Source organism: Plecotus auritus (genome assembly GCF_963455305.1).
Source record: "Plecotus auritus genome assembly, chromosome: 6".
Classification (NCBI taxonomy): Eukaryota; Metazoa; Chordata; class Mammalia; order Chiroptera; family Vespertilionidae; genus Plecotus; species Plecotus auritus.
In genome coordinates, this window is record NC_137773.1 from 96,898,326 (window position 1) to 96,912,161 (window position 13,836).

General features: G+C 54.2%; 1 protein-coding gene across 2 annotated transcripts; it reads left to right on the forward strand.

The window, feature by feature from the left end:
• Positions 1-2,356: 2,356 nt before the first annotated feature.
• On the forward strand, positions 2,357-11,484 carry CCDC124 (coiled-coil domain containing 124). Of its 2 annotated transcripts, none has more exons than XM_080673376.1 (5): positions 2,357-2,414; positions 7,636-7,805; positions 10,161-10,350; positions 10,783-10,897; positions 11,031-11,484. In XM_080673376.1, exons 2-5 carry the CDS (start codon positions 7,647-7,649, stop codon positions 11,236-11,238), a joined length of 672 nt encoding a protein of 223 aa, XP_080529502.1. In that variant the 5' UTR covers positions 2,357-2,414; positions 7,636-7,646; the 3' UTR covers positions 11,239-11,484. The 2 variants fall into 2 exon arrangements, with proteins under 2 accessions (XP_080529502.1, XP_080529503.1); XM_080673377.1 differs by having other exon boundaries at positions 2,407-2,453.
• The last annotated feature ends 2,352 nt before the right edge of the window (positions 11,485-13,836 follow it).

Consider the following 13,836-nt stretch of genomic DNA (forward strand, 5'->3'; position numbering starts at 1 on the left):
TGTTTCTATCTCTCTCTCCCTCTCCCTTCCTCTTTGAAATCAATAAAAAATCTATATACTAGTACTAGTATATAAAACCCTAATATGCAAATAGACCGAATGGTGGAACAACCAAACAACCAGTTGCTATGACGTGCGCTGGCCACCAGGGGGCACGCGCGGAACATGGTGGGCATCGGCTGTCGTGGTGGGATGGTGGAGCAGGTGAGCAGGGGCGCCAGACCAAGGCAGGGCATGGGTCGCTGTCATCAGGGCAAGCCTCTGGTGGTTACTGAAAATTCTTTGCTCCCGCACACCGCAGTCCTGCCCAGTGCTGGTCCCACTCACACCCACTGCTGGCAATGGCCCCAATCTCTCTGCACCATCAGCAGGTGCAAGTGGGTCCAGTGCCATCAGCGCATGGGAGCGGGGCTACTGGCAGACAAGGGACTGGGGGCACAGTGGGAGGGGCTAGGCGGGGGCACGGAGGATGGGCCGAGACCACCCCTGTCCCCACCTTGTGGCCCACAGTTCCTTTCAAGGTGCACGAATTCGTGCACTGGGCCCCTAGTATATATATATATTTTAAAATATCTAAAAAAAAAAAAGAAAGCACATTCTGACCTGGCTGGGAGTTGTACATCCTGGGGCCTGGGATTAACCTCAAAATGTGGTCCATTCTCCTTATCCAAGAACAATCATCATGGAAAGATTAACAACCTTGTTGCCGAAACAATGGAGTCCTGGAGGTGCCCCTACCCCTTTGCAGCCCCCAGCCCGCACTGCCTGTAACCTGTAACTATTATACCCTTTCTTTTTTTTTTTTTTTAAATATATTTTATTGATATTTTACAGAGAGGAAGGGAGAGGGATAGAGAGTTAGAAACATCGATGAGAGAGAAACATTGATCAGCTGCCTCCTGCACACCTCCCACTGGGGATGTGCCCGCAACCCAGGTACATGCCCTTGACCGGAATCGAACCTGGGACCCTTCAGTCCACAGGCCGACGCTCTATCCACTGAGCCAAACCGGTCAGGGCTCTTTTTTTTTTTTAACTTTTTTTTTTTAAATATACTTTATTGATATTTTACAGAGAGGAAGGGAGAGGGATAGAGAGCTAGAAACATCGATGAGAGAGAAACATCGATCAGCTGCCTCCTGCACACCTCCCACTGGGGATGTGCCTGCAACCAAGGTACATGCCCTTGACCGGAATCGAACCCGGGACCCTTCAGTCCACAGGCCGACGCTCTATCCACTGAGCCAAATCGGTTTCGGCACCTTTCTTATTCTTTTTGCCTACTTCCTCATGCCCTGTAATTCCTTTTGTCTACTTACCCCTATAATCTTTGTCCTTCCACCCAATATAAGTAACTGGCTTTTTTTTGGGGGGGAGGCGGGGGGGCAGAGCAGATTTCTGTGGATGACCTGCTGCTCTCCCATACTTCCCTCATTATTGGAATAAACACTCATAGAATTCAACCCTGCCTCTGCTTAACTGGCTCAAGTCGTGAGTGACAGGCAGCACAGACCCGGTTTCAAAATGACCCCCAAATCTGTTTAATAAAATAATAAAGTAAATAATATCGCAAGGGGGTAGGTGAGGACAGTAATCCACAAGGAGGGGCCCACTAGAAATTTGAGCAGCTCGCGGTTACATTTTGGCCAAATTCAATTCCTGATCTTTATGGGCCTCAGTTTCCCCACCTGGACGGCGCGGTGTTAATTTTTCTGCCCCCTTCTCCTGCCTCCTCCCTCCCCAGCTTCGCAAACGGGAGGCAGAGAATGTGAGAGAGTGGAGCGCTGAAAAAACGCAAAGCCATAGCCAAGGCTCAAGAGTCTTCCCGCCCGCCCCCCCCCCGCCCCCGCCGCCCCCCCCCGCCCCCGCCGCCCCCCCCCCGCCCCCGCCGCCCCCCCCCGCCCCCGCCGCCCCCCCCCGCCCCCGCCGCCCCCCGCCGCCCCCCCCCGCCCCCGCCCCCGCCGCCCCCCCCCGCCCCCGCCGCCCCCCCCCGCCCCCGCCGCCCCGCGGCCTATTGGGTCTACGGTCCGCGCACGGACTATGGGCTCTGGCGCGCCCTGGTGGTGGCAACTCCCGGCGGATGCCCACGGACCAAATGCGAGGTACAAGCTGCCGTCCTGCCTCCAGGCAGCGGCCATCTTGGTAAAGGCAAGGTTCTAGCCTGTACCTGCCCCTCCTGGCTCGCAAATATCTGAAGTGAGCACCAGGGATGAGTTTTAAGAAACTATACGCTACTTGAAGAAAACGAGTAAATGGTTGGTGACCTTGGCTTGGGTCGGAGACCCGGCCAGCACTTCCTTTACCAAGATGGCGGCAGCGCGGGGACGTAATCAGCGTGCGCCGCCGGGAGCTCAGCACGCAAGCCCCACGATGACTTCACGGAGGAGTGACCTGACCGGCGCTGGGGGTAGGAGGTAGGAGCGGCCGTGGTGCGGGCGGAGCTGGATTTCCGGGTGCGGGGTGCGGAGTGCGGGTGGGCCGGGTGGGCCGGGTGGGCGTCTGGGCCTGGGACCATTCCCCAGGAGGGCTAGAGGTGGGGTGCTCGGAGGCGGGGGCACTTCCGGCGCCCAATCTCCATGGCTGCCGCGGAGGCTGTACCCATTAACTACAGCTCGCGACTGAAACCCAGAGGGATAGCGTCGTGTTCGAGTCCACCCAGCTCTGGCCCTGCCCTTGAGCAGCTGCCAGGCTTGGGGATGACAGAGCTTCGTCCCCGGCTTCTTGCAGTGGGATCAGGACTGGAGAAAGGGACGATGGGCTGGGCGAGCCCAGAGGGAGAGCCGGAGGGCTTCTTGGAGGAGGAGGCGTTTATCTTCATCTGTTCTCTCTTACTTTCACATCCAAGCAATTATGTGGTTCTTGATTCCCACCTGTGTTCCCCCTGTCCAGCCAGAGCCACTCCCCAGATCCCTGCTTGAGCTCCTTGCTTCTGTCTCCTCCCCACTCCCCATCCCAATTTACTTCCTCAGCAACCTCAGAGGTTCATTCCCATAGGTCTGCGCCTCCAGGCTCTAACACCCTCTGCACCCTCCCATCACCCTGGAGTACAAATCCCTCTTCCTAGCCTGCCTCCCCCACATTCCTGGGGGCTAGGATTTTCCTCTCCTTTAGACTTTTTCCTGGATATCTCATCCAGGAAGTCCTTTGACACACATCTCCCAGAAGCCCCCTCCAGGCTCCCCCCACTCCCCCCCTTTGCAGGTCCCTATCACAGCTCAGATCTCAAGTTGTCACTCTTAATGTTTATCTCTCAGACAGCCTGGCAATCCCATGTGGGCAGGAAGCCCATTGGCTCAGCCTCTTTCTCCAGCAGCCCACTTGTATTAGGTGCTTAGTACATGCTTACTGAATGACAGAGTGAGGGACTGTGAGAAGAAGAGCTGTCTGTCTTAGTCAGCCTGGGCTGCCATAACAAAATACCACAGACTAGGCAGCTTAAACAACAGACATTTATTTGCTCACAGTTCTGGAGGTGGGAAGTCCAAGATCAAGGTGCCCGTTAATTTAGTTCCTGGTGCAGGCTTTTCCTGACCTGCAGACGGCCACCTTCTCATTGTGTACTCACATGGTGGAGGGTAAGTTCTATTGTCTTTTGCTCTTACAGGGGCACCAGCCCTATTAGATTAGGGCCCCACCCTAAGACCACATTAGTCTTTTTTTTTAAGGTAGGATTTCCACCAATGTCCTTTTTTTTGTTTTTGAAAATATATTTTTATTGATTTCAGAGAGGAAGGGAGAGACAGAAACATCAACAATGAGAGAGAATCATTGATTGGCTGCCTCCTGCATGCCCCCTACTGGAGATTGAGCCCTCAACCCAGGCATATGCCCTTGACTAGGAATCGAACTGGGGACCTCAGTCCATGGGACAATGCTCAACCAATTGAGCCACACCGGCCAGGGCTGACCTCATTTAATCTTTATCGCCTCCTCAGTGGTCCTGTCTCCAAATACAGTCATACTGAGGGTTAGGCCTTCAACATGGGAATTTTAGAGGGACACAAACATTCAGTCCTGGGTTCTCAGTCTGAAGAGGGGGTCAAAAAAGCCCTGTCAGGCCTTGGGTTGAAGATGAGGATAAGGAGATGCTGGGGCAGAGTCCCTGTGAGTGGGCAGGGTTTTCACAGGAGGAGGGTTAGGGTAGGGTGTATTAGATGAGGGCATAGCAAGAGCAGAGTCCCAGAGGCAGGAGGGGATGGGGTGAGTGGGAAGAAAAGTAAGAAGCTGAGTTTGGACACAACACAGCATGAAGTAAATACTGGAGGAGCCCTGCAAATCAACACTTGTTCATTCATTTGCCTAAAACATTTATTGAGCCCTGGCTGGTAGCTCAGTTGGTTAGAGTATCATCCCCATACACCAAGGATGTAGATTCAATCCCTGGTAAGGGCACATACAGGAAGTAACCAATGAATGCATAAATAAGAGGAACAACAAATCAACCTCTCTCAAGTCAGTAAATAAAAATTTAAAAAACACATTTCTTGAGAGAGAAAAAGAAAAACATTTATTGTGCAAATGAATGAGGGTACTGGGGACACAGTAGTGACCAAGGTAGTCCCAGCCCTGCCCTTATGGAGCTCCCAGCCTGGTGAGAAAAATGGACATTTGTTAATCATATAAATGAACAGAGAGCAACCCAGACAAGGATCTCAAAGAAAAGTTTGAGGTCTAAGAGTCAAGGGGATCCCAGGGAAGGCTGCGAGAAGTTTAAATAGGAGTTAACTAGGTAAAAAGAGGAACAAAGAATAGCCAGGTAGAGCGCACAGCAAGTGCAAAGGCATTGAGGTGGGAACCCTCTTGATATATCTGAAAAATAGCAAGGAGGCTGGTGTGTCTGCTGCTGGATTCACAAGGGAGAAATGTAGGGACTCACACTGGGGTAGGGGTGAGGAGTTTTCTCATCTGTAACTTAGACAGCAATCCCCACTCCTTGGCGCTTTCCTGGGGAATCCGGGAGAGGGTTTCTGGTGTAGATGCCCAGTAATGAATGCTGGATTCAGTGTGGGGAAGGACTAGAATCACCCCCACATCTCAAATAAGAAAACCGGGGTTTGAAGGGAAATACATCAGTTAACGATTACAGAGCTGAGGACTCAACCCTGAGTCTCCTGGGTCCACTGATTCCCAGTCTGTCCCATTCTTCCTCATGGGGTTTGCTTCTGTGTCAAGTGAGGGGCCCTCGTGGCTTCAGAGTCCTGATCTGTGTTGATGTTCCCTGAGGGACCTGCCAGGACCCTAGGGTGGAGCAGTGATTAAGAGCATGGAGTCCGGCCTGGCCAGTATAGTTCAGTGGTTGAGCATCAGCCTATGAACCAGGAGGTCACGGTTCGATTCCCAGCCAGGGCATATGCCCAGGTTTCGGGCTCAAACCCCAGTAGGGGGCCTGCAGGAGGCAGCCCATCAATGATTCTCTCATCGTTGATGTTTTTTTTGTTTTTTAATATATTTTATTGATATTTCACAGAGAGGAAGGGAGAGGGATAGAGAGCTAGGAACATCGATGAGAGAGAAACATCGATCAGCTGCCTCCTGCACGCCTCCCACTGGAGATGTGCCCGCAACCAAGGTACATGCCCTTGACCGGAATCGAACCCGGGACCTTTTAGTCCGCAGGCCGACGCTCTATCCACTGAGCCAAACCGGTTTCGGCTCATCGTTGATGTTTTTATCTCTTTCTCCCTCTACCTTCTTCTCTGAAATCATTAAAAAAAAAAAAAAAAAGAGCATGGAGTTGGTACTGAGGAGAGCTAGGCCTGGGTTGGAATCCAGGCCCCTTCACTAACCCCCTGTATGGCTCTGAGCCTATCACTTAACCTCTCAGCCTCAGATTTCTCGTGTGTAAATGGGCACCTGATCAGGTACTTCAGCGTTCCCACCTTAGAATGGGAATAAGGTCAGTCCCCAGGATTAAGGTTTTGGGACATTTGTTTGAGTTGGTCCATATAAAGTGCTTAGTGGAGGATGCCTTTGCTGCTGCTGCGGATGAAATGGTTTAGAACACACACAGCTTCATCTGACTTAAACCTTGCGCTCTGCCCGTTGCATCATCATAATTCCCTCAGTGTTCGGTGCCTCCCACATGACAGCTCGAGAGGGCTTTGGAACAAACTAATCAGAAAGTGTTCCTGCCCTGCTCAAAGCTGCCTTGTCACCCTGTGCTTGAACATAGCCTCCTTGCCTCAAGGCCTTTGCGTGTCTTGTGCCCTTCACCCTGAATCCTCAGCCCTTTATCCTCGCAGGGCTGCCTTCAACCCATCCTTCAGGTCTCAGCCGAGCTGTCACCCACCAGGGTTGTGAGAATTCACTAAGATGCTGCCTGTAAAGCACTTAGCCCAGCGCGCACAACTGCCGCAAACAGGAGCTGATATTAGAGTTTTTGCTGAGGGCTCAGCGATAGGCGCTTCCTCCCCACCAGTCACACAGCTGAGAGTTTGGAGTTAGAGGTTGCCTGTCCTAAGTCGGGATGGTCCCACATTCCCTCCCCTTTATTCTTGGGTGCTGGGCCCATTTCTCCAAGGTTCATCGAGGGGTGAGGATGACATAGGAGGGATGTGCATCAACCCATTTCCCAAATGAGGTAAACTGAGGCCCAGAAGGCATGTGCCTTGGGCCACACAGCACGTGGTCCTCAGTCAGCACTTGGAGGTGTGCTGTTAATGTCTCAACTGCACAGCCTTCCCTTCCTCACCTGAAAAGCAGACTTTGGAGGTGAAAACTCCAAGCTCAGTCCCGTGTGACCTGGCCAGGTACCTCGGCTTTCCAGCCTTAGAATGGGAATAAGAACAGTTCCCACATTTACGGCTTTGGGGCATTCATTGAATTGGTCCATATAAAGTGCTTAGCAGAGGGCTGGGCACAGGGAAGTAGCTGGGACCTACACAGACCATGTGCCCACCGGACAGCAGCTTCATGATTGTTATAGCACCTCCCAGCTGTGTGAGCCGGGGCTGAGTCATTCTTTGCAGTTCATGGCGGCTGCTGACCCAGGATGAGGGGGACTGAGCCTCAGGGTTGTGGGACCCAGGAACTGAAGCCTCAAAGGTGGCAGACTAGCCTGTAGAAGTCCACACTAACATGACTCACAGCTAAAAAGTGGAGAGAACCCAGATGTCCATCAGGAGATGGATGGATAAACAAAATATCCATTCACGCAAGAGAATGTTACTCAGCCATAAAAAGGAATGAAGCACTAACTCATGATACAATGTGGATGATCCTTGAAAACATCATGCTGAGTGAAAGAAGCCAGGTGCAAAAGACCACATGTGTGATTCCATCTCATGAAATGTCCAGAACAGGCAAATCCACAGGGACAAAAACAGATTAGTGGTTGCCAGGGGCTGGGGGAAGGAGGGACTTGGGGTGATAGAAATGTTATGGAACTAGAGGTGGTGATTATACAATATTGTGAGTGTATGAAATGCCACTGAATTGTACATTTAAAATGGTTCATTTTGTGTTCTGTACATTTCACTCCAATACATTTTTAAAAGGAGAAATCACTAAGTCTGAGTCCTTGTTTTACAGACGAGGCCATTGAGGCCCCAAGGGGGTCCTGGCTGCCCAGGAGTGAGTCTGGGGCTCCTGGAGATGGATGCCCCCTACTCACTGGTCCCCACCCTCCTCCCACAGCCTGCTGAGGGATGCCCAAGAAGTTCCAGGGCGAGAACACCAAGTCAGCAGCAGCCCGGGCACGGAGGGCTGAGGCTAAGGCGGCGGCTGATGCCCGGAAGCACAAGGAGCTGGAGGATGCCTACTGGAAGGATGAGGACAAACACGTCATGAGGAAGGAGCAGCGCAAGGTTGGGGGGCCCTGGGCTGCTGTGGCTGTGACTGAGATAGGCATTCGTGGTAGAAGGTGGTGGGAGGCCTCTGGGGCTTTGGCCTGAAGGGCAAGGAGGCACTAAACCTGGAGCAAGGGCAGAGAGGGAGGCAGAAGCAACAGCTCGTACAAAGGTCCTGGGGTGGCCAGGACTTGGCATGTTGGAAGAACAGCAAGGCAGCCACCACCCTCCATGGGCTCGTTTCTCTCCTTCATGTGATGCCAGGGTCAGGTTACACTGGCAGTTCTCACTTGAGGGGTGATTGTGCATCCAGGGAACACTTGGCAACATCTGGAGACATTTTTTTGAAATATATTTTTTTATTGATTTCAGAGAGGAAGGGAGAGGGAGAGAGAGAGAGAAACAACAATGATGAGAGAGAATTATTGATTTTCTGCCTCCTGCACGCCCCCTACTGGGGATCGTGCCTGCAACCTGGGCATGTGCCCTTGACTGGAATCGAACCTGGGACCTTTCAGTCTGCAGGCCAACACTCTGTCCACTGAGCCAAACAAGCTAGGGCATGGAGACATTTTTGGTTGTCACAACTGGTTGGTGGAAGGTGTTCCTGGCATCTGGTGGGTCGAGGCCAGGCATGCTGCTCAGACTGGGCCCCTAGCAAAGAATGAGCCAGTCCAGACATCAGCAGTACCGAGGCTGGGAAATTCTGGATAGACTCCCCCTTCTGACCTGCTGACCTGGGCCTGCAGGACCTCCCAGGAGTTTATAAAAACACAGAAGAGGGCAGAGATGGCTGGCTATCCCTGATGAGCCCCAGTGCCAGGTACACAATGGGTGCTTAATTGTCTGGGGATGTTTGAGGGCTGGTGCTTACCTGTTCATCCCAGTAGGTGGCGCCAGAGACCCGTGTAACAGACATCCTGGTACCTGGGTTGGTCACGCCTGCCTAGGATCCTGGGGATGCATTGGTGACTCTGGGCAGAGAACAGGGGTTTCCTCTGTTGGAAAACTGATATAGGTTGTGGAAAATAGCAGTGGTGATGCGCAGTCCCTGCACACCTAGATCATGGGGTGCCCGGGTACTTTTGAGAGTTTTCCCATTGTCTTTCTGTGCAGGACTGGATCCTGCCTTGTTAGTGGACATTGAATGTCACTGGTTCCCTCCCCTCCTCCTCACCATGCTACATTGGGCTTGTGGGGTCTTTAAACTTTTTGATTGTCAACATTTTGACAACATAGCAAAGTTGAAAACCCAAGGGGAAAATCAGTGTCTGCCAAAGATCCATTATGCAGACAGAAAAGCCAGAAACCTTTTGATATTCTGGGCCCTGGGAGCCCTCCCCAGGCCTTCGGGTCATTCCCATCCTCCAGATGAGGAAACTGAGGCTCACAACACAGTGGCCTTGCCTGAGGTGCCTGAGCACAGAAGTGGGAGCCCCAGAAGCTATACCCAAACACCCTTGACCTTTAAACCTGCCCACACACACTTTTGTGCCATGCAGGCAGGATGGAAGCTCAGTGGGTATCCTCAGGCACATCAACCCCTCTCCTGGGACATTTAGTCCAGCCACGGGAGTGTCATGGGGAATTGCATGCAGGGACTATCCCGGAGGCATGGGAGGCAGATGGCAGAATTGTAAGCAAGTGAGGGTGCCTGCAGTGCAGAACCCAACCAAAGGCCACATACACTACAATGAGAACCTCACTCTGTCCCATGGAGCAATAGAAGGGCAGTGACCAAGATTAAGTTCTGTAGGCCAGATGTCCCCTCATCGCACTGGCATCTGGGTCTCCATGGGGAGCCAAGGTGCGATCACTTCCAGCCACTGTTTTGCTAGACTGGGGACAGTGCCTCCTCCAAAGTCTCTTGACCCAAAAGGGCAGAACTCTTGCCCCAGCTAGCAAATGGATTCAGACCCTCTGTGGCTCTTGTCTCCTTTGGAATCCAATACAAACTGCTCCCCAAGCCCTTGAGGCTCCTAAGCTGCACCCCCTCCCCGCTGCCCTCCCCCACACACTTCTCCCTCTACACTTCCCATCCCCACTTCAGCTACACCATTCTCTGTGCTTCTCCTGGTCTTGCTAGGTGGTTCTTGCCTCAGGGTCTTTACACCTGCCACTCCCACCACTCTCCTTTCTCCCAGCTCTCCTCCTGGCTGGCTCCTCCTCTGGCCCAGGGGTCACTTTTTCCTTCCAGACCTACCCACCCACCTGTGTTGGACAAGGTTCCCATTGTTCCTATCTTCATATATGTTGGACCATCGTGCTCCCAGCCATGTCCCCTGTGTCCAGCATAGAGTCTAGCACACTGCAGCGTCTCAGTCCACCTTGGTGGCAGGGTGGGGTCCACCCCTGACTGCCCCATTACCCCAGGAGGAGAAGGAGAAGCGGCGCCTGGAGCAGCTGGAGCGCAAAAAGGAGACCCAGCGCTTGCTGGAGGAGGAGGACTCAAAGCTCAAGAACAGCAAGGCCCCCCGGGTAGCTGTGCCAAGCAAAGTCACCCGTGCCCAGATTGAGGAGACACTCCGCAGAGACCATCAGCACAAGGAAGCCCAAGAACCAGGTGGGGCAGGGTCTCCTGTGGAGCTGCCCTCTTACACATTAAAGAATAGGCAGCGGACCTCCCCACCCCGGAAATGCCTGGGCTCTGCATGGTGAAGCATGGGTGGGCGGTGGCCTGGAAGGCCTGCTGTGAGCGCAGGCACACACTTGTGTACTTGCTTGTGCGCTACTCCTCCCCAGTATGGGGGATGTCGCCCGAGGCTAAGGAGATAGCAGCTGTGTGTAAGTCTTCTCCATGTGCCCAGCTCCAGGGGAGAGGGGAGTGAAGAGGGCAGAGGGCTGGGCACCGGTAGGGTAGGACCACCCCCTTGGTCGGTCCTGAAGGGCTTCTCAGCTCAAGTAGCGTACCTGCCATCATTCTCCCCTCCCTTTTTTCCCCACTGTGTCTCTCTCTGGATATGTCTCTGTCACCCGGCTGGCTACCCATCCCCAGCCGAGAAAGTCAAGAGCCACCTGGAGGTGCCACTGGAGGAAAACGTGAACCGCCGAGTGCTGGAGGAGGGCAGCTTGGAGGCGCGCACGATCGAGGACGCCATCGCGGTGCTCAGGTAGTGGGGCGGGGCCTGAGTCTTCTGGGGTGCGGCTTAAGTCTGGGCGGGGATTGAGCCTCTGGGGGCAGGGCCTGAGTCTCTAGGACAGTTAGCTCCTGGGCCCCTTTGAAGTCCGGTGTCCTCCCTGCAGTGTGGCGGAAGAGGCCGGAGACAGGCACCCAGAGCGCCGCATGCGGGCTGCTTTCACCGCCTTTGAGGAGGAGCAACTGCCTCGTCTCAAGCAAGAGAACCCCAACATGCGGCTGTCGCAGCTGAAGCAGCTACTCAAGAAGGAGTGGCTGCGCTCACCAGACAACCCCATGAACCAGCGGGCCGTGCCCTTCAACACCCCCAAGTGAGCCCCAAACTGGGGGAGCAGCCCCACAAACTGGGAGAGCCGCCCTAGGGGCGTCCAGGGTCGTGACCCTGCTGCCCTCTCACCGGGTCAGCTCCCAGGGTTAGAGAGGCCCAGGCTAGTGCGTGTCCTGGGGGCAAATTGGCATCATCAGCCATGCCTCCCGCCAAGGGTCCCTCTGTGAGTGACACCCACCGCCCTCCTGTGTGCAGTCCTGGGCTGATGCCCAATAAAGGTGATGGGTGAGGCAGAGTGTGTACTTGAAGTCTTGGTGCTGGGGGCGGGGGGATGAAGGCTGGCGTGAGGGGGATATGCGATACACAGCCAAAGATGATAAGAGCTCCCAGCAGCACTCCTGTTGCAGCAAGCTACCTGAGACTGCGCCAGGTCCTAAGGAGCTTCCTCCTGGCTGGGCCATTTGTCCATGAGGAACCTGTACCACCATACCTGAATCTTGATGGGCTCCTGCAAGAGTGCGACTCAGAGAGCTTGAGGAGGCTCTGGCTCCAGGTCACTTTAGGGAATGACTCAGAGGAGAGGAGAGGCAAGTTGCTGGCATCCTAAGTCTGGGTCAGAGTCAGCGGCCAAGTCACATGCTATGTGTGGGGTCAGGAAATGCTGGCTGCTCTGCTGTTCCAACACAGGAAGCATCTGGGTGGAGGCCTGGGCAGGCTTCCCAGAGGAGAGTTTCTCTAGAGCAGGCCTTAGTGGAAGATCAGATTCCATCACAGAGGCAGGGCACCGGGCAGGCAAAAGCCCGGAGGCTGCAGCAGGCAGGTGGGTCTGGGTAGCAATAAGCATCCCTTCAGAGGCCACATGACTGGGAAGGGCTGGGTGAATCTGAGCCTGGTTTCTGCTTCCAAGTGCTTTGTTACCCTTAGGGAGTCAGCAGAGATGGAGGGCAGCTTGGAGATGGGCCCACATGTGTGGAGTGGGGTCTAAGCATTTACCAGGTCACTGCTATGGCTCCACTAAAGTGACACCCTCCCTGCACCCACAAGGCTGCCCCTGAGTCCTCCTTTCTCCACCCCACCCCCCATTCTTCACCCCCTCTCAGCTCTAGCCCTTCCTGCCTCCTTGCTCTCAGCTCCAACACAGCAGGCCTATGCCTTGTGGGTTCTTCCTGCCCAATAGGCTATTCTTTCAAATGGCAAGTCTCAGATGCAGATCCTTATAGATATCCCCAACTGTGTGGAGTCAGGGCTAGGCCAAATGGGGCCAGGCTCTGCCCAGAGGGAGGGAGGGCCTTGAAGGATGCATAGAAGTTCTCCACACAGACAAGGAACAGAAAAGGCCAAAGGAGCCACTGGAGCAAAGGCCTGGAGGTCACAACTCTACTGTTCAAGGGAGGGGTGCCATTAAATAATTGGGTACAGCTGAAGTGCAGTATGTAGGGTGCCTGAAACAATGGCAGCTGGCATAAAAACTAACCAACATACAGTGAGCACTGGCTTAGTGTGGGGGTCCCCCAGGAGCCATCCCTGAGACAAGGACTAGAAGGCATGTGAAGGATTCAGGAAGACCCTGTGGAGGTTAGGGAAGAAAGATGGGGGAAGGAGCCCTGCAGTGGGTCCCCATTAACAGAGTCCCCACCAGGGAGTGGGAGGACTAGACCAGCTGTAAGAAGCATCCCCTGAATGCTGGGCCCTGGTAATATCTCACTGAGCCCAGAGGACAGCCCCGTGAGATATTGGTCCCCTCTACAGATGGGAGAACTGTCACCTGCCTGTGTCATAGAGCCAGGAAGTGCCCAGAGCTCTGAGGGAACCGGCAGGGGTGGTGGTGGGGCCAAGAATCAGGGGTGAAGGTGTCTGCCAATAACCAGTTCAGGAGTCCAGATGGCTCCCCACAAATGGAGGCCTGTGCCTCTTACCTCTAGGACCTTAGGCCAGGGACTTAGTGGGTTTGAGCCTGTTAACTCCTATATACAATGAGATTAAAAACAGTATCTACCCCTGAGCTATCTTGAAAATCAATAAGGTGGTGCCTGGGGAGGGCACATCTTGAAGAAGGGAGCCTTCTGCATGGCTATGTTGGGGTTTTGGGGGCTTGGAATACGGGAAGATCAGGGACCAATGGTGATTAACCCTAGGAAGGAAGCCCTCCAGGCTGAGGAATGGGGCTTCACCCGAGGGCGATAGGCAGTGGTATGACTAGGGGAGGAAGAGTATCGGAGCTGAGGAGTTGCGCATGCCAAGTCCTGCTTGGGGACCTGTAGGGGGACGGCCACCTAAAGAGTAATGATAAAATTCAGGACAGGAGTTGGGACCGCCGTCAGCCCTCAAACGTAAAGATGTTGGTACTAACGTCTGTTCACTTACACAAAAAAGCCCTTTCTCTCTCTGCCCCCGCGAAATGCCGAGCCCGCACGTGCACGCTGGCAGGAAGGAATCCCCGGCTTCGTCGCGGTGCGCGCGGGAGGGGGCGTGAATTGGGAGTTCCCAGCGCTTTCAGACCTCCCAGCGCACGTAGCCAGGACGACCTAGCTGGGCTGAGGGGCCGCCGAGTGCGCACCGCGCCTGCGCGGGGTCGGGCGGGGGTTGGCGGGCGGAATCTCCACGCTTCAGGGCTTTCCCGTTGCGCGCGAGTGGCGGGGAGGGAA

Excerpts from the sequence above, each read along its gene's own strand:
- CCDC124 (XM_080673376.1), top strand. The coding sequence starts at position 7,647 with ATGCCCAAGAAGTTCCAGGGCGAGAACACCAAGTCAGCAGCAGCCCGG. Across the intron at positions 10,351-10,782 it reads CAAGGAAGCCCAAGAACCAG|CCGAGAAAGTCAAGAGCCAC; the intron begins GTGGGGCAGGGT and ends ACCCATCCCCAG. Across the intron at positions 10,898-11,030 it reads GACGCCATCGCGGTGCTCAG|TGTGGCGGAAGAGGCCGGAG; the intron begins GTAGTGGGGCGG and ends TCCTCCCTGCAG.